This window comes from Scyliorhinus canicula, chromosome 5, assembly GCF_902713615.1.
Source record: "Scyliorhinus canicula chromosome 5, sScyCan1.1, whole genome shotgun sequence".
NCBI classification, from domain to species: domain Eukaryota; kingdom Metazoa; phylum Chordata; class Chondrichthyes; order Carcharhiniformes; family Scyliorhinidae; genus Scyliorhinus; species Scyliorhinus canicula.
The window spans coordinates 96,328,239-96,353,903 of record NC_052150.1 but is presented as its reverse complement, the minus strand read 5'-3'; the positions used below and the strand labels follow the sequence as shown (position 1 = coordinate 96,353,903).

General features: G+C 48.8%; 1 protein-coding gene across 3 annotated transcripts in view; it reads right to left on the bottom strand.

Annotated features, from left to right (window-relative positions):
• Positions 1-25,665, bottom strand: part of rapgef5a (Rap guanine nucleotide exchange factor (GEF) 5a) — a 282,740-nt gene that overhangs the window by 25,246 nt on the left and 231,829 nt on the right. For all 3 annotated transcript variants that reach the window (XM_038797428.1, XM_038797429.1, XM_038797430.1), the window contains 5 exons: positions 17,060-17,132; positions 13,338-13,487; positions 13,026-13,123; positions 11,383-11,505; positions 6,725-6,894 (listed from right to left, as the gene is read on the bottom strand). In XM_038797428.1, coding sequence (XP_038653356.1) covers positions 6,725-6,894; positions 11,383-11,505; positions 13,026-13,123; positions 13,338-13,487; positions 17,060-17,132 — 614 coding nt within the window. The remainder of the gene's footprint in view (positions 1-6,724; positions 6,895-11,382; positions 11,506-13,025; positions 13,124-13,337; positions 13,488-17,059; positions 17,133-25,665) is intronic.

Sequence of the window (25,665 nt, the reverse complement as noted above, 5' to 3'; positions counted from 1 at the left end):
GCGGGCCTTCATGGCTGTGAGCCTCTGGGTTTAAAGGGGTCTGGTGGTTAGTTTGCAGGTATATTTCCCGTGTCCTCCTTGCTGGGCTTCTGGCAATATCACCGCTGAGGTTTGCCCTTCCAGAGTGGAAAGTGGGTGGGAGATGAATTTGCAGGGTCATTACAGGAGGCGAATGCAAGTCCCTGGGTGGGATTCTGTGAGATGCCAGGCAGCATGGGCAGAGTAGGGTCTCTGACGAGAGGTAGTTCAGCTTCACGAGGGCTGAAGACCCTCATACAAGAGGGAGGATGAGTGCAGTCAGAATGAACCTGCACGCTCAGGCTGCACCTTGAAGCCAGAGGGCATGAGCTGTCTGTAAATTCAAGGCCACTGGTTATGGAAGCCAGGCTATGAGGTAATAATGTATCAGTGACTGGCTGTGCCAGTTAGAAAGATTATTTAATCCACAGCCCATGAGAGCTGGGGGAATGAGGGTGCCCTCTAAAGATGAAGTTGACTGCAAATTGCAGTCTTCATATGCATCAGGTGTCACATAGAATCCCTACAGCGCAGAATGAGGATATTTGGCCCATCTAGTCTGCACTGTCCATCTGAAAGGGCATTCCACCAATTCACAGAGCACACTCCCCCCCGCCCTATCCCACTGACCCCTTAACCTAACCTACACACATCCCTGGACACTAAGGGGCAATTTAACATGGCCACAACCTAACCTGCACATCTTTGGACTGCAGGAGGAAATCGGAACACCTGCTTAAAACCCATTCTCCTTCGCTGTCCTTCTTCTGTTGCCGATATTCTGTTTTGGGCTTTGTAAATTGTTGAAATGTTAGTTGCGTTTGGTGGATTAACCCACTTTACGGGGGATATTTCTTTGTCCCATTCTATTTATTTTCACGTATAACTCAAAGTTCCGAAAACAGTCACAGACCACACTGCTGAGGATTGTTATCTGTATTGTTCAGTCGATTGCTGTTTGATTCTGTGTATCTGGTATCTGTTCTTTTTTTTCTCCGAATTCAGTTTGGGTGCAGTTACAGTAAGAGAATCTGAGCTGACGCAAAGCGCTGTAACCATGGGATCAGACATTTTAAAGCATTCGATATAACTCCTGTTACATACATTCCGACCTGACGTTTTTCATATCATTTAACATAATTTATTTTCAACAGCTTTTATTTGATGTCAGTTGTTCTCAAATGCAATTATTTTGTCATCATTTAATATAATTTACACTCACAAGGCTCAGCCAATTGTGTATACAGTGTGTCGGGTCACACTCCCCCTCACCCTGACCCAACCTCTATCTCCCTCCCATTGCTCCTAGCACACCTCTTATACCCTTCCCCAAGCCCCTCTTACTCCCATATCAAACACATATTTTCCGCCCCTTTCTTCCCCCACCCCCCTTTCCCTCTGCCTCCGCTCCTTCCCTCATCTCTGTCCCAATCCTCCACTCCCCATCTCCCTCCCCATCTTCCCTTCCCCTCCTCTCTCCTTCCCTTCCCCTCAGCCACTCCCATCCTTTGCCCGCCCTGCCTCACCGTCTTACCCTCTCCGCTCCCCTATTCCCCTCCCTCCTTTTCCCATCCCTGTTTCCCCTTCCTCCCCACCCACTCCTCCCCCACTCCACTTCTCCCTCCCTTTCCCGCTCCCACTCCCCTTCTCCAACCTCCTCTTTACCCTCACCTTCTACCCTTTCCTCTACCTCCCCAGCTCTCTCTGCATTCCCCATCCCCTGCTGCCCCCTCAGTTCCCTTCCACACCTCACCTTCCCCCTTCATCACTACCTTCACTCTGCATCCACCTACCCCACTCCCCTCCACATTCCTCCCTTCCCCAGCTCCCTTCCACCCATTCCCCTCCTCTATCTCTTCTCCCATTCCCTTCCCTCAATCACTCTGCTCTCCCTCCCCACTTTACCCTGTCACCCTCTGCCGTTTTCTCCTTCTGCTCTCCATCCCCTTGGGCAGGGACAGAAAGGGTAGAGAGTTGGGGAGGAGGGGTTAGACGCTGGCAGGAACGAGGAGGTGGTGGGAGGGGGGGGGGGGGGGGGGAAGGGGGGAGGGGGGAGGAGTGTGGGAGCCAGTTTAGACCTGGAGCCTTGGGAGTGGATGATTTAGTGGAGAGTTTCATGCTGGAGACTAAAATTATTTAACTGATGGGATCATAATTTAAAGTGATAAATACTGCTTGCGGACACATTGAGTCTACATTAATCCCACCCGTATCCCCTTATCAGAGCTCTGAATATTTAGCAATTAAGCACAAAAAGCTCGACATCATTGTACTCAGGTCTGTAGAAAAGTTTATGGGCGGTATTCTCCGCTCCCGATAAAAATCGGGATGGCCGTCGTGAAATCGGCCGAGCTTCACGACGGCCTCGGGGCCCGCTCCCCGCACCTAATTCACCCCCACCCGGGGGGGCTAGGAGCGGGCCCCCGTCGTTCCCGGCCGCGATCTCGTCGTGCCGGAAATGACGCGGAAACGGTGCTTTTCTGATGTCACCCGCGCATGCGTGGGTTGCCGGTTCCAACCCCCACATGCGCGGATGTCATTAGCGCGCAGACGGCACGAACCCACGCATGCTCGGTGCTGTCTTTCTCCACCACCGCCCGGCAAGACATGGCGGCTTGATCTTGCCGGGCGGCGGAGGGGAAAGAGTGCGTCCGTTTTGGACGCTGGCCCAACGATCGGTGGGCACCGATCGCGGGCCTGTCCCCTCCCGAGCACAGTCGCGGTGCTCCCGCCCAAATCGGGCCCCTAGATGCCCCAAACAGGCATCTGGCGCCCATTTCACGAATCCCAGACAGTGGGAGGAAACCGGAGCACCCGGAGACCCAAAGGCCAGAATTGAACCCAATTGAACCCTGGCTCTGTAAGACATGTGTGGAGATGATCCTTTGGGCTGAAAGTAATCAACTAAAGTGTTGTACTGTTAAGAACTGAGTGATATCAGGATTAAAAAATAAAATTGGATAAAAATGAAATTGGGATAAAAATAAAATAAAGAAATGCGATAAGGAGGGAACCAATAAGTACAGCTGTCTGAAGGGGTGTTTTTCAGATGCAAATTAGTGTTTATCTAAGTGACCAGGGGAAAATAATGGTGTCCAGAAGAGGTGACTTCAAAGTGGAGAGATAAGGGATTGGCACTTATATGCTAAACATCTGGCCCACAGGGCGGGTAACATCAAAAGGGGGAAAAAGTAGGTGCGATCCTGAGGTCAAGCTGCACCCAAAAAGCAGCTTGCCACCGCTCCTGAGATCTACCCGACTTGCAATGCCTCGCAAGATTCAACGCAATCTCGTGATACGTTGCGAGGTGAATCACTTTTTGGCAAATCTGCATATTAGCAGTAATATAATTACGAGGCAGTAAGCCTTACTCTAATGTGCAGATCCCGAGGTACCTGAAGATTTGGGATTCATCCCCTTCGTCTCGGGCGAGTGTCGCTCAGCACTGGTCCCCACAAACAGGGACCTGATGGAATGGCACCCTTGGGGGTCTCCAATTGGATCGGAGGCCCTCAGCTACATGCTCTTTGGGCAGGCTGGTGCTGTGGCACTGCCATCTTAGTACTTTGAAAGTGCCAGCCTGGAACTGCTAAGGTGCCCAGGTGACACTGCCAGCTGGTGTGGGCACTGCCAAGGTGCAACGCTGGCATTCTTTGCGCACGGGCAATTGGGCTGGTGGCGTCAGTGTGGGTGTTGGAAGGGGGGGGGGGGCTGCAGTGACCCTTTTGTGGGCCCCGCAGATCAGGGTGCCATTTCAAAATGGCATCCCGATCTCTTGCTGTAATGGGGAGTTCCAGCGAGCAGACCTCCCCTTTGTAAAAAAACAGCCTGTGTGACCTCGGCCGCGCATTCCCCTTTCAGGCCCCTTATTCATCACGAGTCACGTTGAATAGTGATGTGTTTGTCGGCACTGTGAGTGCCGGGAAACAAGCGGCTAAGTGCGCTTGCTAGGGGATTTTGTTCCCTTTTCAGAAGATCGTGCCCAATATATCCATGGCAAGATAACTGGAAATAGAGTGGGGAAGCAGCTACACCCAGCTGCAGAAAGCAGGCTCTGCTGAAAACAAGCTGTTGTTAAAAGGTTGCAGTTCAAAATCAAAACTCAAACCGAGAAGAATCTCTGCATTGAATACTGAAGACGGCTTTCCCAAACCTGAAAAATAACCTGTAGGGGTGGTAACTATCTGCTGGATTTAGCCCATAGAGTTATATAATATTGGATGTTGTTTGGAAAAAAACAGGGCTTTTCTCAGAGTTCAGGAAATGTAGGTAGTTGGGGAACAAGGAGCAACTGAATGTGAAATTGCGGGTGTATAGCCATTAGTGTAAAGTATATTGTTGTAGTGTTTTAAGGCTGGGATTCTCCATTGTAAGTCTGCCCTGCTACTGCTACTTGTGAGGACGGCGAAATTGGCGCTCAGCCCAATCTCCCATTCACTGCAGTGGGAGCGGAGAATCCTGCTGCCATGAATGGAAAGAGAATCTCCCTTCTTCAGGCCCACCGAAACCCCCTTACAGCATCCCCTCCCTTCCAGGATCCCCACCCATCACCTCTTCAACCACCCAGAGACCCCTACTTACCTGTCCTGCACATCCCAACCCCTCAAATCCCCACTCCACCCTCATTTCGTGGGCATTGCTGTCCTCATGCCCTGACCCTTGGCAATGCCATTCTGGCACTCAGGCACCCTTGCACTGCCACCCTGGCACACAGGCAGTGCTCCTGTTGTCTTGGCAGTGCTATTTGGGCACCTTGGCAGTGCCTGCGTTTTAGGGGGAAGGCCAGGGAGTCACCCTGCACTTACCCTGACTGCCCAGAAGTCTGTGATGACCCGCGAGACCCCCCTGGTACCGGTTGCAGCTTCCCTGTGGAGGCCGGAGAATCTCGGGAGGCTGGGGGATATTGGGCAGGTAGGTTGTAACTAGGTTTAAGATCTACTTCGGCGAGCGTCATTTGGTCCCGCCCCTTTTGGGCGGAGCTCCGACTCCGACGTCTCGTGGGACTTGGGTTAAGGCTGTCGGGTGGCCCGCTGGCGGGCTCTCCCGTGATTCTCTGGCTGCGTTGTGCCATTGCTTGAGCGCAACGTGGCAAGAGAATCGCGTCCGTAGTCTTTCTTGTCATGTGTTTTCTTCGAGGTTAATAAATAATCTTTATTAATTGATCACAACAATACTGAACTGTTCCTCCCTGGTTTTGATATGTTTCTCACATTATCCCAAATTGAAAATATACAGCACTAAGAACTGATGTTCCAAGTTATCCTTCTGGGTTTAGGGATACCCTCGCATTTAACAACATCAGAGGCTAAATATTTTACTACTGCTTCATCAAAATAAACCAAATTCAAAGCCCTTGGGACCCGTAGTGCCTTGCCCTTTGCACCTTTGAGAATATGGTTCTATTATGTTGGATCTCAACAATGTTTTCCTTCTGGAAATATCGATCTTGTATAAATGGGCAATTTGATTAGAAAGAAACAAGCCTCTTGTTTTTTAAACACAATGCTCAGAGTAAATGGGAAAAAAACTATGGGAGTAAGCAATCAATTAATTCCCCTCTTGGGTGGTAATTCATAGCAGTAAATTATAAAACAATAATCTATCCATGTAATGAATTATCACTTGAGGAGCTAGTATAATGTTCCAGTAATAAATCAAACACCCTCCAGCATCCCAGCACTCATTTCCATTCATGGTATACACAGAATTGCTCTCTGGTGACCAAGAGTTCCAATTGTTCTTTCACTTGCGGTAACCATTATAACTCACTCAGAGAGTTCCTCCAAGGGCTAATGAACGAGCCTGCAGAAAAACTCTTTGTCATCAGTGTGACGGGTAAGATTCAAAGTATTAGGAGGAAGATTAACTAAATTTAACTCTTGTTTACTGCATTTTTCAGTTGTTTTCGTTTAGATCATGGGGCTGGTGATATAATTGGGGAGGTTAGCTTGTTGGAGTGACTACCCCAACAGAAGGAGGAATCTGACTTTGCATTGTAGATATTACTAATTAACATAACGGCCTCCAGCAACTATCAGTTCAGCTGCATGCATCTTAGTTACACTTGCTTGTGCTACAAGGCTCAATAAGTCTCTTGAGACAGATATCCTATTTAGAACAGCAAGGAACATTTGCTGTTTGTGTGCAAGTAGAAATAGTAGAAAGATAATTATGTTACAGTCCATTATTCTTCAGCCGTATTTTTAAAATGATGGTTCGGTGTGGCTCCCTCATTATTGTAAAATGTGTCATAAATCTTTGTAAGTTTCTCCACTATTAAGAAAATCAGAATTTAAAAAATTATTTCACAGGATGTGGGAGTCGCTGGCTAGGTCAGCGTTTATCATTCATCCCTAATTACCCTTGCAAAGATACTGGTGAGCAGTCTTCTTCAACCGCTGCACTTCATACAGTGCTGTTGCAAAGGGAATTCTAGAACATTGACCCAGCGACATTGAGGGAAACAACATTTTGCAAACACAACTATGCAAATTTTATCAAAATGAGTGGTTAGGTTCTTAGTGGGTGATGTAATGAAAATGGTGAAAAGTTCTTGCTCCCTATCCAAAGAAAAGCTTTGCCAAACACAGACCTCAAGGACAGTATCCCTTTGCATGCTGCAGATGTGCCCTGGAAACACTATGAGGTTGCTCTTGTTTTTCAATCCTTCCATGACCTATTTGTACAGTCTGTTATTTTCACTTACTGAGCAGCAACCTTTATGAACTTTTTGACAAGCTGCACCCGTTTGGACAGCTGGCTGCAGAGGAGGATTTCAGTAGCAACCCACAGTTGGACCTCATTGCACCGCTGAAGCAGAAAGTCAAGGTTGGCCGTTGTGTTCCCTCTGCGGAATGTGTAATAAATCAGTTCCTGCTGCAAAGGAAACATAAACAAAGACAGTCAGTGCATGTCCTCCTGTTAATGCGTACCAATGAGAAACAAGTATCTGTTATTTAAAGTGAGAAATCAACAGAACCAAGAGTTTTTGCATGTTCACTCTGCTTTAACACAGATTGTTAACTTTACTTTATTGGTTGCAATACATTGTCACAAATCACCTTTACAGAATACAGGTGAATGTATATTTATGCACCAGCCGTGGCTCAGTGAGCTGCGCTCTCACCTCTGAGTCGGAAGGTTGTAGGTTCAATTTGTGCTCTAGAAACTTGAGTACAGAATCAAGGCTGACAATTTCCTATGGTGCTGAGGGAATGCTGAATAGTTGGAGGTCCTGTCTTTTGAATGATGTAGGTGGACATCAAAGATCCCAAAGTATTTCTTTAAGGAGAGCAGGAGAGCCCATCCCAATGTCCGAGCCAATATGAAGCCTTCAAAGGAGATCACTAAAATGGATTATCTGGTTGTTATTTTTTTATTTTTGTTCTTTTTTCTGGGATCTTGTGCACAAACTGGGGGCTGCCATGTTTGATACATTAAAACATAGACTATATTCCAAATGTTCAGTGATTGTACGAGGCAGTGATAGGCATTATATAGATGCAGAAAATTACGAAATTGAGAGCACACAGTTCAATATGATTGTAAGGGAGTTTTTCGTGGGTTTAGTTTCAGGACCAGGTTGAAGACCAATTCTAGAGATGGTTCTGGGGCAGTTGTTACACAAAAAGCACCCTCACAACCCCCAACCTTCTCTCAGGGTTTACCATAGAGCAGCTGCCAGTGCGGCAGGTGTCGAATGTGGAGAGGGAGGATGAAATTAATTAAGATGAGCCCTTGGATAATTTTCCTCAACAAGGTAGATATTTAAAATATACTACCTGAATACAACATGCAAACCATGCTGCTGCAACCATTTGTTTCACATCTTGCCACTGCCCCTGCCATTCACACTGATCACCACCTCAAACCCTCTTGTGAACCATTGTCACCACTAGCCTCCCACATGCGGCCCATGGGCACATACTGAATGGAGGTGTGCCGCAAAGTGATGACCCAGTCTGCATTTAGCATCCAGAGTGTAGAGACCGCAGTGTGACAGTGAATATATTAGGCTAAATTGAAAGAAATATCAGTATATAGACTGTTTCACCTGGAATGTTCAGGACCTTGGATGGTGAGGAGGGAGGTAAAGTGATCAAAAAAATTATGTCTCCTCCAATTGCTTGCAAAGGGGGTGAGGTGTTGGGGGTGATAGAGGAATAGACCAGTGTATTGAAGAAGGAATGATTCTTTCACAATGCGGATGGAAGGAGAAGATGTCTTTGTTAGTGAGATCATGCTGGAGATGGCGTAAATGGTGAGGATGATTATTTGAATAAGAGGCTGGTGGGTGGAAAGTGAGGACAAAGGAAGCATACAAAGATATATTTTTTTCATCATTCATTTACGGGATGTTTGCGGCACTGGTTAGGCCAACATTTATTGCATTTAGATGCCTTTCAGAAGGTGGTGGTGAGTTACCTTCTTGAACCGCTGCAGTCCTTGAAGTGTTGGTACATCCACAGTGCTGTTAAGGAGGGAGTTTCAGGATTTTCCCAGAGATAGTTGAGGAACAACGATATATTTCCAAGTCAGGGTAGTGGGTGACTTGGAGGGGAACCTCTAGGTGGTGGGGTTCCCAGGTATCTGTGGCTCTTATCCTTCTAGATGGTAGTGGTTGCATGTTTAGAAGGTGCTGTCTAAGGAACTTTGGCGAGTTATTGCAGTGCAACCTGTCGATGGTATACAAGGCTGCCACTGTTCAACGGTGATGGAGGGTTTGAATGTTTGTGGAAGGGGGAGCAATCAAGTGGGTTGCTTTGTCCTGGATAGTGTTATGCTTCTTGAGTGTTGTTGGAGCTGCGTTCATCCAGGCAAGTGGAGAGTATTCCATTACACTCCTGACCTTGTAGATGGTGGACAGGGTTTTGGGGGGGGGGTCAGGAGATGAGTTACTCGCCGTAGGATTCCCAACCTTTGACCTGCCCGGGTAGCCACTGTATTACTGTGGCTAGTCTAGTTCAGTTTCTGATCAATGGTAACCCCCAGGATGTTAATTGTGGGGGATTCAGCGATGGTAATGCCATTGAATGTCAAGGGGTGGTGGTTAGATCCTCTCTTGTAGGAGATGGTCATTGCCTGGCACTTGTGCGGCGCGAATGTAACTTGTCACTTCTCAGCCCAAGCCTGGATATTGTCCGGGTCTTGCTGAATTTAGACATGGACTGCTTCATTATCTGAGGAGTCGTGAATGGTGCTGAACACGTTATGTGCGGTCATCCGCAAACATCCTCTTTCAAAACTTCTGACATTCTGATGGAAGGGAGGTCCATGATGAAGCAGCTGAAGATGGTTGGTCATAGGACATTATCCTGAGCAACTCCTGCAGTGATGTCCTGGAGTTGAGATGATTCAACTCCAACCACCACATCCATCTTCCTTTGTGCCAGGTATGACTCCAACCACTGGAGAGTTTCCTCCCTGATTTCCATTGATTCCAGTTTAGCTAGGGCTCTTTGATGCCATACGAGGTCAAATGCTGCCTTGATGTCAAGGGCAGTCACTCTCACCTCACATCTGGCATTCGGCTCTTTTGTCCATATTTGAACCAAGGCTGTAAATGAGGTCAGGAGCTAAGGGCCTGGTGGAATCCAAACTGAGCATCCTTGAGCAGGTTATTGCTGATAAGTGCTGCTTGATAACACTGTTGATGACTCCTTCCATCACTTTGCATGGTTCTAGGAGGGGTGGGGGGGGGGGGGGAAGATGAGGGATAGAAATGTGGGAATATATTGAATACATTTGATGGCTCTGCCAACCACAGTGGGCAGAGGGAATCCTTGGTTCCTCAGGTAAAAGGACGACCTGTCAGAAGTGCAAGGTGGAAAGTAGAGTCATTAGAATAGATATGACAGAGGAACTAGCAGAATGGAATGGAATCTTTACAGGAAGTAAGGTGTGAGAAGGCATAGTCGAGGTAACTGTGGGAGTTGGTGGGCTTGTAGTGAATATTAGTAGACAGTCTATTACCAGAAATGAAGACAAGACGGTGTGGAAGAAAAGTGTTGGAGGTTGACCATGTAAAAGTGAGAGAAGAGTGGAAGTTAGAAGTAAAATGGAATAATGTTTCCAGTTTAACATAGCGGAAAGTGGCATTGATACAATCATCGATGAGATGGAGAGAGAGTTGTGGAAGGGGAACTGAGTTGCACTGGAATAACGAATGTTCCACAAGCCCAACAAAAAGATTGGCATAACTGGAGCCTATGTGGCTACCCATTGCCACATCTTTTGTTTGCAGGAAGTAAGAGAGGTTAAAGGAGAAATTGTTTAATTAGAAAACAAGTTATCTAGGCGCAGGAGGCCAATGGTGGATGGGGACTGTTCCAATATCCATTCAATGAAGCAGCGGAGAGCCTTCAGACTATCTTGATGGAGGTATGAAGGGATTGGAGATCAATAGTGAAAAGGAAGTGGTCATGGCCAGGATACTGGAACTTGTTGGAATGAGATAGGGGGCTGGATTCTCCACCCGGCCACATTTTAATTTCATCCCGTCAGCGGGATGCTCCGTTATGCTGGTTGATCAGACTGCCGGCAAACAGAGCACCCCACAGGCGGAGAATCCAGCCCAGGGTATCAAATGAATCACAAATGTAGGTGGGAAGAGACTGGAATAATATGGTTCTGGTTCAGCCTGAACAAGCTGTTCAATTTCAGATTCACACCTGGAAATTGAGTCTCCTCAATGATCAAGTTACAGTTTTTTCCTATTAATTTGAACGCCAATTCCAATGACGACAATTTGGATTTAAATGCTGCCTTTAAAGTGGAAAAACAAGGCAAGTTTTTAAAGCAGTTTGAAAGGGGGAGACAAATGGAGACGCCTGAGGATTTTGGGTGGGCAGGGTGTGGAGGGTGTGTGGGAGGAGAGGAAGAGAGCATGGGGTCCAGAAGAAGACATGCAAGTTTTTGCAGAAAATACTGGAATCGGAGGGAGGTAGGGGGTAGGTATGTCAAACAAACATTTCTGCAAGGACATATCCAATAGTTCTGCATTTTATTCAATGCAGAATAGTTATCATAGTTTTGAATAGTCGTCAGACAGAATTAGCTTTAGTTAAGCATTACATGATTGTAAGAAATGAAGCGTACATTGATATATGACCATCCAGCTAATGAGAATTTACATTTTGATAAAGTGCCTACTCTGTCACTAGATCAGTGTTTGCTTTGTACAAACAGCTGTGTATAGGGAACAAACAGCATAGAGCTTCTTTCAGCTACCCGTGCACTGGATGTATTTATTTCAGGTTGTTTAGATATTGATCCAAAACTCATAATACTCGTTTAACAACAGTGATATTCCTGAACAGAAAAAATAAAGGCTACTCTGTAGCATGTTTAATGCAGAACACTTACTTCGCATATGCAGTTAAACAAATCCCAATCAAAATTGGTTAATTTGTTGGCCAATTGCCAGGTGTTCATCCCAAGCATTTGGATAGTTCGCTGTGGTATTTCATCACTTTCTGTTGTAAAAGTCTGGAACAGATACATGAATATCACATTAATAACTGCTGGTACATCTATTGGATAAGCTATGGGGTGCGGAACTGCATTGCAACAGAGCCTTATGTCGAGCGCATTTAGCTGGATGTTTCCCAGCGCTCACAGCGCCGAGAAAGACCATGCTCTTTAACGGAATATTGCAATCTGGGGCCTCAGTGGGGAACGCCCTGTTGAGGCTGCACTTAGTCCCATTTCCTTCACTGAGGAGCTCCGCACGTCAAAACTCCTCAGTGAAAGAGAATGGGAAATGGCGTCCCGATTTCTTGACCCTCCCTAATGCGACACCTCCCAAAGCCCCAAGCCACCTGTAAGGGGGCCTACCTCATGTGGACAGGGCACATCCCAACCCGATGCCTGGCGCGGGAGCAATGGCAACCTGGCATTTTTTGTACGGTAGTGATCTGGGAGGGACGGGGGGGGGGGGGGGTGGGGGGACGAGGGGATGCCATGCGCGGGTGTTGGTGGGTTGGTCAGGGTTTGCCTTGGGGGCTCCAGTGTTGCTCTCGCTACACTGAGGAATTCCGGCGAGCAGAGCTCGTCAGTGTTCAAAACGGGACTATGTGCGGCCTCTCCCTTGCATTCCCTGCTGAGCCCCCTATCTAACCCGGGTTCTGTTTTATAGCGTTGTGTTTCTTGCCACTGCAGGCGAGGGCAACACGCGGCTAAACATGCTCGCTATGCGACTTGGTTCCCATTTAATTAAATCCCATCCTTCATTGTTTTAATAAATTTAGAGTACCCAATTATCTTGGCAATTTAGCATGGCTAATCCATCTAACCTGCACATTTTTATGTTGTGGGGGTGAAACCCACGCAGACTCGGGGAGAATTTGCAAACTCCACAAGGACAGCACGGTAGCATTGTGGATAGCACAATCGCTTCACAGCTCCAGGGTCCCAGGTTCGATTCCGGCTTGGGTCACTGTCTGTGCAGAGTCTGCACATCCTCCCCATGTGTGCGTGGGTTTCCTCCGGGTGCTCCGGTTTCCTCCCACAGTCCAAAGATGTGCAAGTTAGGTGGATTGGACATGATAAATTGCCCTTAGTGTCCAAAATTGCCCTTAGTGTTGGGTTGGGTTCCTGGGTTATGGGGATAGGGTGGAGGTGTTAACCTTGTGTAGGGTGCTCTTTCCAGGAGCCGGTGCAGACTCAATGGGCCGAATGGCCTCCTTCTGCGCTGTAAATTCTAACTTCTATCACAGTGACCCAGGGCCGGGATTCGAATCCCGGTCCTCAGCACCGCAATCCCAGTGCTAACCACTGCGCCACGTGCCACCCCTAAATCTCATCCTTCATGGCTAATATTCTTTCTGCTTGCCCTTGATTGTGGAATCCAGCCCAATGCTCAGGCCATCTTTGATTTCCAATACTGCCACATTAACAACTGCTATTGCATAAGTTAACATCACACAGCAGAGATTAGAGAGTAGACAGAGAAACCAGAAATGTTGGTGCATGGTTTAGTGTACAAAATTAGAAAAATTGTCTCTTACCAAGAAATCAGTGGGATCTTTTTTACAAACAAGTATACGGGTGGTGGGATCGAGGGATTTAAAAATTGACTTGTCATCCGGTTGAAGAATTTGCCTTTCTAGAAACAGGAAAAACATCTTGAATTAGAAATCAGGCTAAATGACCATTTCAAATCTTACAAACATATCCAAAGAGCAATTGGTGAAATCACTTTTAACTCTGCATTGAAAAAACATCAATAGTTTCTAAAATTAGGAACCTACATCTGAATAATAATTGGAGCGCTGTTTTTGTGTTAAACCTTTAGTTTGATGCAGTGAGAGGAAACTCACCCTCGGTGGAAGTGACTATCGTAAGTATCAAATCCTGCTCACATTGCTGCAGCTTCTCAGCCACAATGTGGAGAACCTGCTGTGCCGACGTTGACGTTTTTGATCGGAAGCTGACGTAAGAATGATCTGCCACATAGACACGGCAGAAAACTGCAGTGAAAAGGAAAATAAATCTTTCAAAGTTATTTCATTCCCAACATTTGAGTATGTATGTAAAGCCTGCAGACAGTAAGAAAACATGGAATATTTTATTTCATTAAGTGATAATATTCACAATAACTTCATTGAAGCCTACTTGTGACAATAGGCGATTATTATTATTCACTATTTACTGAGTGTTATCAAGTTACAGCTGTTGGTGCTTTTCATATGGAAACCCTAATACAATACTTAAAAGTGGAAATGGAAATTTCAAAACTAAACCTTTCTGTGAGTTCCCATTCTTTTTTGTGGAGTGTGGACTAAGATCATATTTAGCCAATGGTGCATCTTACCTACCAATAGGATTATTCTAAGGGGGAGGTGGGTATGAAGGGTCAGGGAATTGGGAAGATAGGCATGGATTGGTATGGGGGCTATGATGGATCATGGGGAGTGGGTGGGCACCATAACACTGATAGAGCAGCTTTACAGAAAATTGGAACTCAGCATGAGGTTCTGCTTTTTTAAAACGTTGGTCTTTCAGGTCTGAGGCTCTGCCTTGGGCTTGGGGAAGAACAAGAAACTCTGTTTAGAGCAAGGACGCCCCCCCCCCCCCCCTTCCAACCTCCCGGCCCCCCAGTTTCAGCCCCCATCTCCCTGGTCCTCATGGCAGATATACGAGGGCGAGTGAGGTGTGATGTCTGGAGGGCTTTTTTTTTTACCCAGCCTGCCTTCACATTCGGCTGCATCCAAGCTATTTCCAGGGGGGCGGGATGTGTGTGACTCCCATAAAACCTGACCTCCATCAGATTGGAAATCAAAACTTCCAGGGCACTTCTTCAGGAGTCAGGTTTATGGAGCCAGGAAGACTCCCGACTCTGTGCACTCAACGCAAGTGCAAAATATTCAGGCCTTTGCCACTGGAAAACCTTCACATGTTTTGAATTGACCAGGAAGGCTTGCAAACATTTTTGAAAGTCCAGAGTGAGAGAGAAGACCAGCTGATCGGAATTCCATCCCTATTCAAATGGATCAGGAATAAAGAGGAGGAGGAAAAATGGTGGGCATGTTTCAACAAGGCCAAGGCGGTGCTGTACCGGCGGCAGATCAGGTTTGGGGTGCTCTACCCAGCGAAATTATGGGTGACGTTCGGAGGCCGGGAGTATTATTTTGAGACCCCAGAAATGTCTGAAGACTTAATTAAGGAGCATAAACTAGGGGAGAATTGAGTGGACCATGCTTGGGCACCGGGGTGCTGGCACTATGTAATGGTCGGGACCATGTTTGAAGTGGGTGTACGGATTGGGGGATTTTGGCCTTTTTTTGTGGAGGGGGGGGGGGGGGGTTCTGTTCAATGGTGAGATTGTAAGGAGTTGTAGGAGTGAAAAGATTATGTGGGGATGGATGTTCCCATTCCCCCCTCCTGTTTTATGGGACTGTTTGTTTGCTTTTGGAGAAGGCTACCTGGAGTTCAGGAGAAGTCCTTGAAAATGAAAATGAAATGAAAATCGCTTATTGTCACGAGTAGGCTTCAATGAAGTTACTGTGAAAAGCCCCTAGTTGCCACATTCCGGCGCCTGTCCGGGGAGACTGGTACGGGAATCGAACCGTGCTGCTGGCCTGCTTGGTCTGCTTTAAAAGCCAGCGATTTAGCCTGGTGAGCTAAACCAGCCCCTTGTTTGGGTGGGGGAGGGTAAGGCCATCAGGAGGCCTTCTTTTTTGAGCTGAGGAGTGGCGGGGGGAGGGGGGGGGGAGGTCATTAGGATGTGCCTTTGGGCAGGGGCAGCCACGCTAGCAGGTTATGCTGGTGAACGGAAGTAAGGTGGTGGGAGAAGGGGGAGGGGGAAAGGGGAAGTGGGGGAGGAAGAAGTGGGGTGGGAAGAAGGGGAAGGGGAAAAGCGGGGGGGGGTTCTGCGACGTGGCAGGGGGTGAGAGATGGCATGGTCAAGGGCGAAGAAAGGGGCCATTTGGGATGGGCTAGGTACAGAGTGGAATTAAAGGGGGCGGAGTTAAGTGGGGAAGATGACGAACGATAGAGAGGATTGGAGGCGCAAGCCTCCAGTAAGGTTGGTAACGTGGAACGTCCGGGGACTGAATGGGCCGGTTAAAAAGTCGCGGGTGTTCACGCACCTCAGGAACCTGAAAGCGGAGGTTGTCTTATTGCAGGAGACGCACCTCCATGTGAACGATCAGGTTAGGTTAAGGAAGGGGTGGGTCGGGCAGGTTTTTCACTCGGGGTTTGATTTGAAATTGAAGGGTGTGACTAATTTAATGAGCAAAAAAATGGGATTCATGAGTGCGAAGGAGGTGAGGGATCCAGGTGGGAGATATCTGATTGTGAGTGGGGTATTGGAAGGGGCACCGGTACTGGTAAATGTGTATGCCCCAAATTGTGATGATGTGACTTACACAGGGGTACGAGGCAGGGGTGCCCGCTGTCGCCGCTGCTGTTTGCGCTGGCCATAGAACCATTGGTGATGGCTCTTAGGGGGTCGGCAGAGTGGCAGGGGATAATGAGGGACAGAGGGAGCATCGGGTGTCGCTCTATGCCGATGACCTCTTGCTGTATGTTTCAGATCCATTGGAGAGTATGGGAAGGATTATGGGCTTGTTGGGGAGGTTTGGAGGGTTGGGCAGTGAGTTCAGGTATCTACAGGTTAGGGACTTTGCATGAAAGGTCTGGAAGGGCTTCCCTAGATTTCCAGGATCACCCTGCTGGAGCGAATGCTGCTTCCGGATGTGGAAGGGGAGGGACGAATTGGGGATATATATAAGTGGCTGGGAGAGCAAGATGGCGAGCGGGTGGTGAAGATCAAGGAGAAATGGGAAGCAGAGTTGAGAATGGAAATCAATTGGGGAGTATGGAGTGAGGCACTGCGAAGAGTAAACGGGACCACCTCTTGTGCAAGGATGAGCCTGAAACAGTTTAAGATGGTGCACAGGGTGCATATGACTCGGGTGAGAATGAGTGGGTTCTTTTAGGGGGCAGCAGATGAGTGTGAGAGATGTGGGTGGGGGCCAGCGAATAACGCGCACATGTTTTGGGGTTGTGAAAAATTGGGATGATTCTGGGCGGGAGTGTTTGCGGTCTTAGCCAGGATGGTGGAGGAGGGAGTGGACCCGGACCCTTTGGTGGCGATATTTGGGGTTTCAGAGAAGCCGGAGCTCATGGAGAGGAGGACGGCTGATGTCTTGGCCTTCGCCTCTCTGGTTGCACGGCGACAAATTTAGCTGGAGTGGCGGTCGGCATCGCCACCGGGGGTAGCGGCTTGGTTGGGTGACCTGTATGACTTCCTGAGGTTAGAGAAGATAAAGTATGAGTTCAGGGGCTCAGCAGGGGAGTTTGAGAAAAGGTGGGGGATGTTTGTGACCGTGTTTGAGGAGCTGTTCGTTTCACAGGGGTGGGGAGGGTGAAAAAGGAGAAAAATCCAAACAAACTGTATAGTTGATTGTTGGGAAAAATGTTTCCCGGGGTGTTTATTTGTTGTAACCTACTTTGATACAAGTTTGAATAAAATGTGATTCAAAAAAATGAGGAGGAATAGGAGGATTTGTCCTCAGATTTCTCCTCCAAAACCAACCTTCTTCAGCTCCATATGATTTAGGTTGGAGCCACTTCTCCCTGCAGCTGAGATGATGGAAAGTTGTTGTATTCTATAAATAAATAAAACATGGAGTACATTGAGAGAAATGATGCCATTGTTTTCTCGATACAATTATGCAAATTAACATCTTCACAGTATCATTGAATTTACAGTGCAGAAGGAGGCCAGTCGGCTCATCGAATCTGCACTGGCACTTGGAAAGAGCCCCCTATCCAAGCCCAAACCTCTACCCCATCCCCGTAACCCAGTAACCCCATCTAACTTTTTTTGTGGACGCTAAGGGAAATTTAGCATGGCCAATCCACCTAACCTGCACATCTTTGGACTGTGGGAGGAAACCAGAGCACCCGGAGGAAACCCACGCAGACATGGGGAGAGCATGCAGACTCCGCACAGTGACCCAGCGGGGAATCGAACCTGGGACCCTGGTGCTGTGAAGCACCTGTGCTAACCACTATGCTACATTTGTTATGAAAATATTTTTTGAAACCTTTGGTGTGTATACACATGTTGTAGGCTTTTATCAATTGTTATCTTATAGATGTATAATGAGTGCACTGACAAGGCAGTGGTAGGCCAGCACTGCACTTGAGGAGATGGAACAGAGAAAATAAAGTCTATGCAATCTGGTTTCATTAATATCTTAAAAGTACATGCAAGGATATTTCAATATTGTGCCTTTCTGTGGAAGGTTAACTACCCACAATGAATTCCAATTCTCTTCCCATGCCTAGTGGTGCACTAAGGTAGTAATTCCTGGAACAGGCCACTAGTCTGTCGCCAGGTGCTAAAAGCTTGAGGGGCACCACCCTGCATCAAGTGTAGCTGACCAGGAGTCCCTACCGCTCTTACCATCAGCCATTGGAGTGTTTGAAAGGATGTACAGGTTGACAATCAACCTGTTTGACTGTGTTACGAACACATCTTCCTTGGCCATCAGGTCCTGGGGTGGGACTTGAATACAGGGCTTCTGGCTCAGAGGCAGGGATGTTATCCACTGCCACAAGAATTTCCTTTATTGAGGCCTGATATAGTTACATACGATCATGAGAGGTATGGACAACTGCTTATCAGAAATCTTGTCTGAAGTGACAGTCTGTCTCTGGATATGATCTGCATAAATTTTGGGATAAGGAAGGCCCAAGGCCTTCTCCTGAAGCCTGAGGTATAAAATTAACTAAGGATTTATGTGTGGCACGGTAGCACAGTGGTTAGCACTGTTACTTCACAGCACCTGGGACCCGGGTTCGTTTCCCAGAATAGCTATTTGTCTGTACAGAGCCTGCACGTTCTCCCCATGTCTGCGGGTTTCCTCCGGGTGCTCTGGTTTCCTCCCACAAGTCCCAAAAAACGTGCTTGTTAGGTGAATTGGACATTTTGAATTCTCTTTCTGAGTACCAGGCACCTGAATGTGGTGACGAGGGGATTTTCACAGTAACTTAATTGCAGTGTTAATGTAAGTCTACCTGTGACATTTTATTATTATTTCTCACAGAAAGATTGTTTTAAATAGTTTTGTGGAAACTGAATAAAATGCTGTAAGAAACAATGGGCTGGATTCTCGGATTTTGAGGGTATGTCCCCCACGCCAGTGTGGGAAGGGTGGAGTTTTATGACCGAAAATCCATTTGGCTGGGGGCTAGCAGCCGAGCAGCGTAAAACGCCCGGCTCGAGCTGCTGATACGGCCCAGAGAATTGTCAGGTCTGTGTCAGCGCATGACAACGGCCTACAGCGGCCGCGCCATGCAACATGCCGCTGGCCGCTTGCAGACCCGGCATGTAAAATAGTGCCGCACCTTTGGCTGGCTTGCGAGCCCAGACCACCCCCCAACAGTGCCCCCAGTCCCTAGCAAAGTCACCCCGCCCACGGATCGGCCCTCCCCCAACAGCGGCGGCGCTGGACCGAGTCCGTAGCCACCACGCCGAGTTCCCGATGGATGATAGCACACGCAACCAACGCCATTGGGAACACGGCCGGTCGGGGCGGAACATCGGGGAGTTTTGGAATCTGAGGCAATTGGTACGGCGGGCGGTGCAAGTATGCTGCTTTGGAGGAGGGAGCATCGCGAAAGCGGCATTGCCCTTGATTTGGTCAGAAACGGGGATTCTCCAGCCAATTGGCGAACACAATTGTGGCATCGCTGACCGGAGAATCACGCCCAGTAAATGAGATATAATTGTCCATCGGCCATCACCGGAATTCAGAAATGCGATTGGGCGGAGAATCAGCTCCGAAACCAAAATCGAGGCAGGTGCCAATTTCACGCCAAATCGCAATTCTCCTTGACGGCAGAGTCAATGCGTTCCGGAACACATGTACAGTAAACACCATTGACATATCATTAGCGGGCTCGATCCGGTATTCTTCAGGGCCTCCGTGATGCTCCACCTCCGATGGGCCAAGTTCTCGACGGCGAGGTTCACTTGTGCTTTTAAAACTTGTGAAACCGGCGTCTTCGCTGATGAGGGTGAGAGAGCGGGTACGGAATGTCCAACATCGCCATAGTTTGCATCAGTTGTGCCGCTGGTTCTGGGGCTTCTGCCAGGGCCAGGGGGAGTAGCGAGAGGTGGCCAAGAGGTGGGCTGTGGGGTTGGAGTGTACATGCACGGAACGCCATTGCCACAGCCTCCAAGACAGCCATGCAGATGCACGTGCTGCTGACTACCCATTGTGAATTTAGGGCCACAGGTCATATGGATATCCCCCAAGGACACTCCCCAGGTGCCCCCTGGCCCCAGCCGACCCATCAGTGGGATTGATGTGCTCCAGCGCAACCAGTGCCATCTTATTTTTAAATATTATTAATTCTCCTCCTTTTCCAAATTTTCTCTCAAATTTACACCCACCAACAATAAACAATAATCAGTAACAAATATGTCAATCCCCATATCAAAAACAACGATCCCATCCTCCCAACAAACCCCAAACATTAGCCCGCATGTTCACACAAACAAATGACAAAAAGGAACTAGGGATCACCCATAGTCATAGATTTTTTTTAAATTTCATTGAATTTACAGTGCATAAGGAGGCCTTTCGGCCCATCGAGTCTACACCAGCTCTTGGAAGAGCACCCGACCCAACTCCACACCTCCACCCTATCCCCACACCTCAGTAACCCTACCCAACACTAAGAGTGATTTTGGACACTACGGGCAATTTAGGATGGCCAATCTATCTAACCTGCAGATCTTTGGACTGTGGGAGGAAACCGGAGCACCCGGAGGAAACCCACGCACACACAGGGAGAATGTGCAGACTCCGCACAGACAGTGACCCAAGCCAGGAATTGAACCTGGGACCCTGGAGCTGTGAAGCAATTGTGCTAACCACTATGCTACCCTGCTGCCCAACCGTAGTCGCCATTAACACACACAGCCCCCCTCCCACCAACCCTCCACCCACCTAACCCAACTAATGTTCGATGTTATCCAAATCTTGAAAGTGCATAATGAATAATGCCCATGAATTGTAGAACCCCTCCATTCTTATCGTCAGTTCAAACTTAACCTTCTCAAGAGTCAAGAATTCCAACAGGACCCCCTCTCCTCCCCCCCCCCCCCCCCCCCCCCCCCACCCCCCATGCCAGGGCACAGGGTGGAGTGGTTGTTCTCCAACCTATCAGGATCCGCCTTCGGACGATCAACGAGGCGAAGGCTACATCATCTGCCTCCACACCCGTTTCCGACCCTGGCTGGTCCGACACCCCGAATATGGCCACCCGGGGGCAAGGGGCCAGTTTCCCGTGCACCACTTTAGAGATTACCCTAAAAACCTCCTTCCAGTAATTCCCTAGCTTTGGACAGGACCAAAACATATGAACGTGATTAGCCCCCCCCCCCCACACAATGTTCACACACATTTTCTACTCCTTCAAAGAATCAGCTCATCCTCGCCCTCATGAGGTGTGCTCTGTATACCACCTTCAGCTGCATCAGCCCCAACCTCACGCACGAGGTGGAGGCATTCACTCTCTAGAGTACCTCATACGAGAAGCCCTCCTCCATATCCTCTCCCAACTCTTCCTCCCACTTTGCTTTGATCCCTTTCAGTGGTGCCTTCTCCTCTTCCAAGATAGCTCCGTAAACCGCTGACACTACCCCCTTCTCCAGTCCCCCTGTCGTCAGCACCTTCTCCAGCAATGTGGAGGCCGGCTCCACCGGGTAGCTCTGTATCTGCTTTCTGGCAAAATCTCAAACCTGCATTTATCTAAACATTTCCCCCTGCTCCAGCCCACACTTCGCTTCCAGCTCCTTCAATCCTGCAAACCGACCCCAAAGAAACAAATCTTTTAGTGTCTTAATCCCCTTCTCCTCCCATTTCCGAAAATTTCCATCCCACTTCCCTGGCTCATATCTGTGGTTCCCCAAATCGGCATTTCCCTTGACCCTGCCCCCAACCCGAAGTGTTGGCGAAACTGCCTCCAAATTCTCAATGAAGCTATTATTACCGGACTCCCTGAGTATTTCCCCGGGGCTATCGGGAGCAGTGCTGTTGCTAGCACCTTCAATCCCGACCCCCTGCACAAACTCTCCTCCATTCTGACCCACTCGGAATCAGCCCCTCTGACCCAGCTCTGCACCTTCTCCACATTCGCCGCCCAGTAGTAATCCATCAGGTTCGGAAGACCCAAACCCCCTGCCTGCCTTCCTCTCTGTAGCAGAACCTTTCTAACTCTGGCCATCTTCCCTCCTCATTTGAACGAAGTAATCCTTCCCTTAATCTCTCTGAAAAAAGCCTTTGGTAGGAAAATAGGTAGGCATTGAAAAATAAACAGAAATCGTGGCAACACGTTCATTTTAACTGCCAGTACCCGACCCACCAGTGACAGAGGGAGACCATCCCACCCTGCCAGATCAGCTTTCACTCACCCCACCAAACTAGAAATGTTGTAGCTAAGGAGCCCCCCCCACTGCCCCCCCCCCCCCCCCCCCCACTTCCGGGCAACCTGCCCCCCCAGGTACATAAAGTGAGTCCCTGCCCTACGGAATGGCAGCCCCCCACCCCTGCCCCCACCCCCCGCCGAGACACCACAAAATACTCACTCTTGTCGAGATTTCGTTTGTAACCCGAGAAAGACCCAAATACTCGCAGTAGCTCCAATATTCCCCCTATCGACACACTCGGTTCTGACACGTATAACAGCAAATCATCGGCATATAGTGACACCCTATGCTCTACCCCCCCCCCCCCCCCCCCCATACTATTCCTTTCCATACCCCAACTTCTTAATGCGATGGCCAACGGCTCAATCGCGAGTGCAAACAGCAGGGGGGACATAGGACATCCCTGCCTAGTCCCACGGTGGAGAGAAAAGTATCTCGAGCTGATGTTATTTGTGCGGACAGTTGTCCTCGGCTCCTTATATAGTAGCTTTACCCAATTCACAAATCTTGGTCCAATCCCAAACCGCTCAAGAACTGCCATCAAGTATCCCCATTCTACCCGGTCAAACACCTTCTCAGCGTCCAATGCCACAACCACACCTGTTTCCTTCCTCTCTGCCGGTGCCATAACCACATTCAATACCCTTCTAACGTTTGAAAAGAGCTGCCTCCCTCTCAGAAACCCCGTCTGATCTTCACCTATCACCTTCGGGTGCACTCCTCCAGTCTATCCGCCAGTACCTTCGCCAATATATGTGCGTCCACATTCAGAAGTGATATGGGCCTATATGACCCACACTCCGTCGGATCTTTATCTTTTTTTAGCAACAGGGAAATCGATGCCTGCCCCAAAGTTTGTGGCAACACCCCCTTCCCTATAGCCTCTTCAAACATCCCCACCATTATAATATTTATAATAGTCCATCGGAAACCCATCCGGCCCTGCCACCTTCCCCGACTGCATCCTCCCAATCGCATCCTTTATCTCCTGCTCCACTATCGCTCCTTCTAATGTATCCGTGTCCCCCTCCCCTAACCTCGGGTATTCCAACCCATCTAGAAATTCCTGCATCTCCCGGTCTCCTCCAGATGATTCTGACCTGTACAACCTCTCATAAAATTCCTCAAAAACTTGTTAATCAGATCCGGAGATACCACCAACTTCCCTGCCCTATCCCTCACCTGAACAATTTCCCTTACCGCTGACTCCCTCCGGAGCTGATCTGCTAACATACGCCCTGCCTTATCTCCATGTTCGTAAACTGCACCCCTTGTCCGTCTCAGTTGGCGCACCGCCTTCCTTGTAGATAGCCGGTCAATGCTCGCCTGTAGTTCCTTCCTCTTTTCCAGCTTCACTGGGTCCCCACCTTCTGCATAACTCCTATCTACCTCCAACATCTCATCTATTACCCTCTGCCGCTCCAACTTCTCCTCTTTGTCCACCCTGGCCTTAAACAAAATCACCTCACCCCTCACCACCACCTTTAGAGCCTCCCCGACAACTGCCTTCGACTCCTCACCCGTACAGTTGAAACCTACATATTCCTTAATTACCTTTTCAATTTTGTCACAGAACCCTTGGTTCCCCCAAAGGTCCCACATCTAATTTCCACCACGGCCTCTGCGCTTCCCCCTTCTCCAGTACCATATCCACCCAATGCGGAGCCTGATCTGACACTGCAATTGCCAAGTATTCCGGCCCCTTAACCCCAGCCAGCAAAGCCTTCCCCACCACGAAAAAGTCGATCCGCGAGTATACCTTATGAGCTGCAGAGAAAACAAGTACTCCCGTTCCCTCGGGTGCAGAAACCTCCAAGAGTCCACCCCTCCCATTTCCACCATTAGCCCAGCCAGTGCCTTCGCCCCCCTGATGGGACCAGGAAGCGTGATCTGTCCAACCTTGGCTCCTGCACCAAGTTCCGGGTCCCCCCCCCCCCCCCCCCCCACTATCAGTTTGTGTGTGTCCAAGTCGGGGATGGCCCCAAACACCTTCTTTGCGAATCCCACGTCGTCCCAATTGGGACCGTATACACTTAACAGCGCCACTAACCTCCCCTCCAGCGCCCCTGTCACAATCACATATCTACCCCCCTGATCTGCCACCACCTTCTCCATCTGGAAGCGTACTCTTTTACTGACCATTACCGTTACCTCTCGAGCCATTCCATCAAATCCAGAGTGAAACACCTGACTAACCCATCCCTTTTTCAGTCTCACCTGGTCCTTCACCTCAAGTGAGTCTCCTGCAGCATTGCTATATCGGCTTTCAAACTTTTAAGATGCACAAGCACCCTTGAACTCTTGACCAGACCTCCTAACCCCCTCACGTTCACGTGACTATTCTAACTGGCGGTCTCTCACCTCCCCCCCCCCCCCCCCCCCCCCCAAACCCTTCTTATCCACCATCACCATACCATCGGGCCCTGCCCCATGAGCCTGACTCGCCCCTATCCATTATTAACTTCAAATCCTTTACCCCTCCCAAAACCCCCCCTACATTTCCTTTTGAAAAAACATCTCCCAGCATCAGTACCCCCCCCCCCCCCTCGCTCGCCTCGTGGGCTCATCAAAACCTGCTATCCATGCTCCAATATCCACAGCCCTCCTTTTACCTCATCTCCGTTCACGAGCTGACTTTAGTTAGCCAGCGCAGGTGCCCCCCCCAGGTATACTGTCCCCTCCCACCCAGTCTCAGAGAAAGAAAAAAACAAAACAACAATCTAACCCATACAATTCACTTAAATAAGATATAGGGGCTGGTTTAGCTCACTGAGCTAAAATACTGGCTTTTAAAGCAGGCTAAGCAGGCCAGCAGCACGGTTCGATTCCCGTACCAGCCTCCCCGGACAGGCACCGGAATGTGGGGACTAGGGGCTTTTCATAGTAACTTCATTGAAGCCTACTTGTGACAATAAGTGCTTTTCATTTCATTTTCAACCGTCGCAACACAGAGCGGCAATCAACCCAACCAATAACTTGAACTGTGTAACAATGTAAAAGAGAAGTAAATTATAATACACATCAGTAAAAAGAAAGCTGTAGCATTTATACATTTTCCAGCTCCCCAATCACAGTCCACACTCTCTCTTCCAGCTCCGCTCCTCACGTCTGGCCCAAGCCTTCTGCCCTCACAAACACCGCCGCTGTCTCGAAATAAAAGTCTTTGGCCTCATACCTTACCCTCAGCTTCGCCGGGTATACCATACCAAATTGCATTTTTGTACAGTGCCGCCTTCACTCGCCCAAACGCCGCTCGTCTTTTGCCAACTCCACCGTCAAGTCCTGGTAGATCCGAACTCCAGCACCATCCCACTGCACCTCGAGCTTCTGCTTCGCCCAGCTTAACACCTTCGCCTTCATGTAGTACTTATGGAAGCAAATAATTACTGCTCTTGGCGGCTCGTTCACTTTGGGCTTCGGCCTTAATGACCGATGAGCTCGGTCCAGCTCGTACCGGGAGGGGTTCTCACACTCCCCCATCAACTCCACCAACTTCTTAGTGAAGTACTCTGTTGGCCTCAAGGCCTCTGTCCCTTCGGGAAAGCCCACAATTCTCAGATTGTGCCGCCTCGAGCGGTTCTCCAAGTCATCGAGCTTTGCTCAGAGTCCTCTGTTGACCTCCACCACCCTCCACAGCTCGTCCCCCATCGAGATAAACTGGTCGCTGTGCTGCGAAATGGCCTCCTCCACTTCCT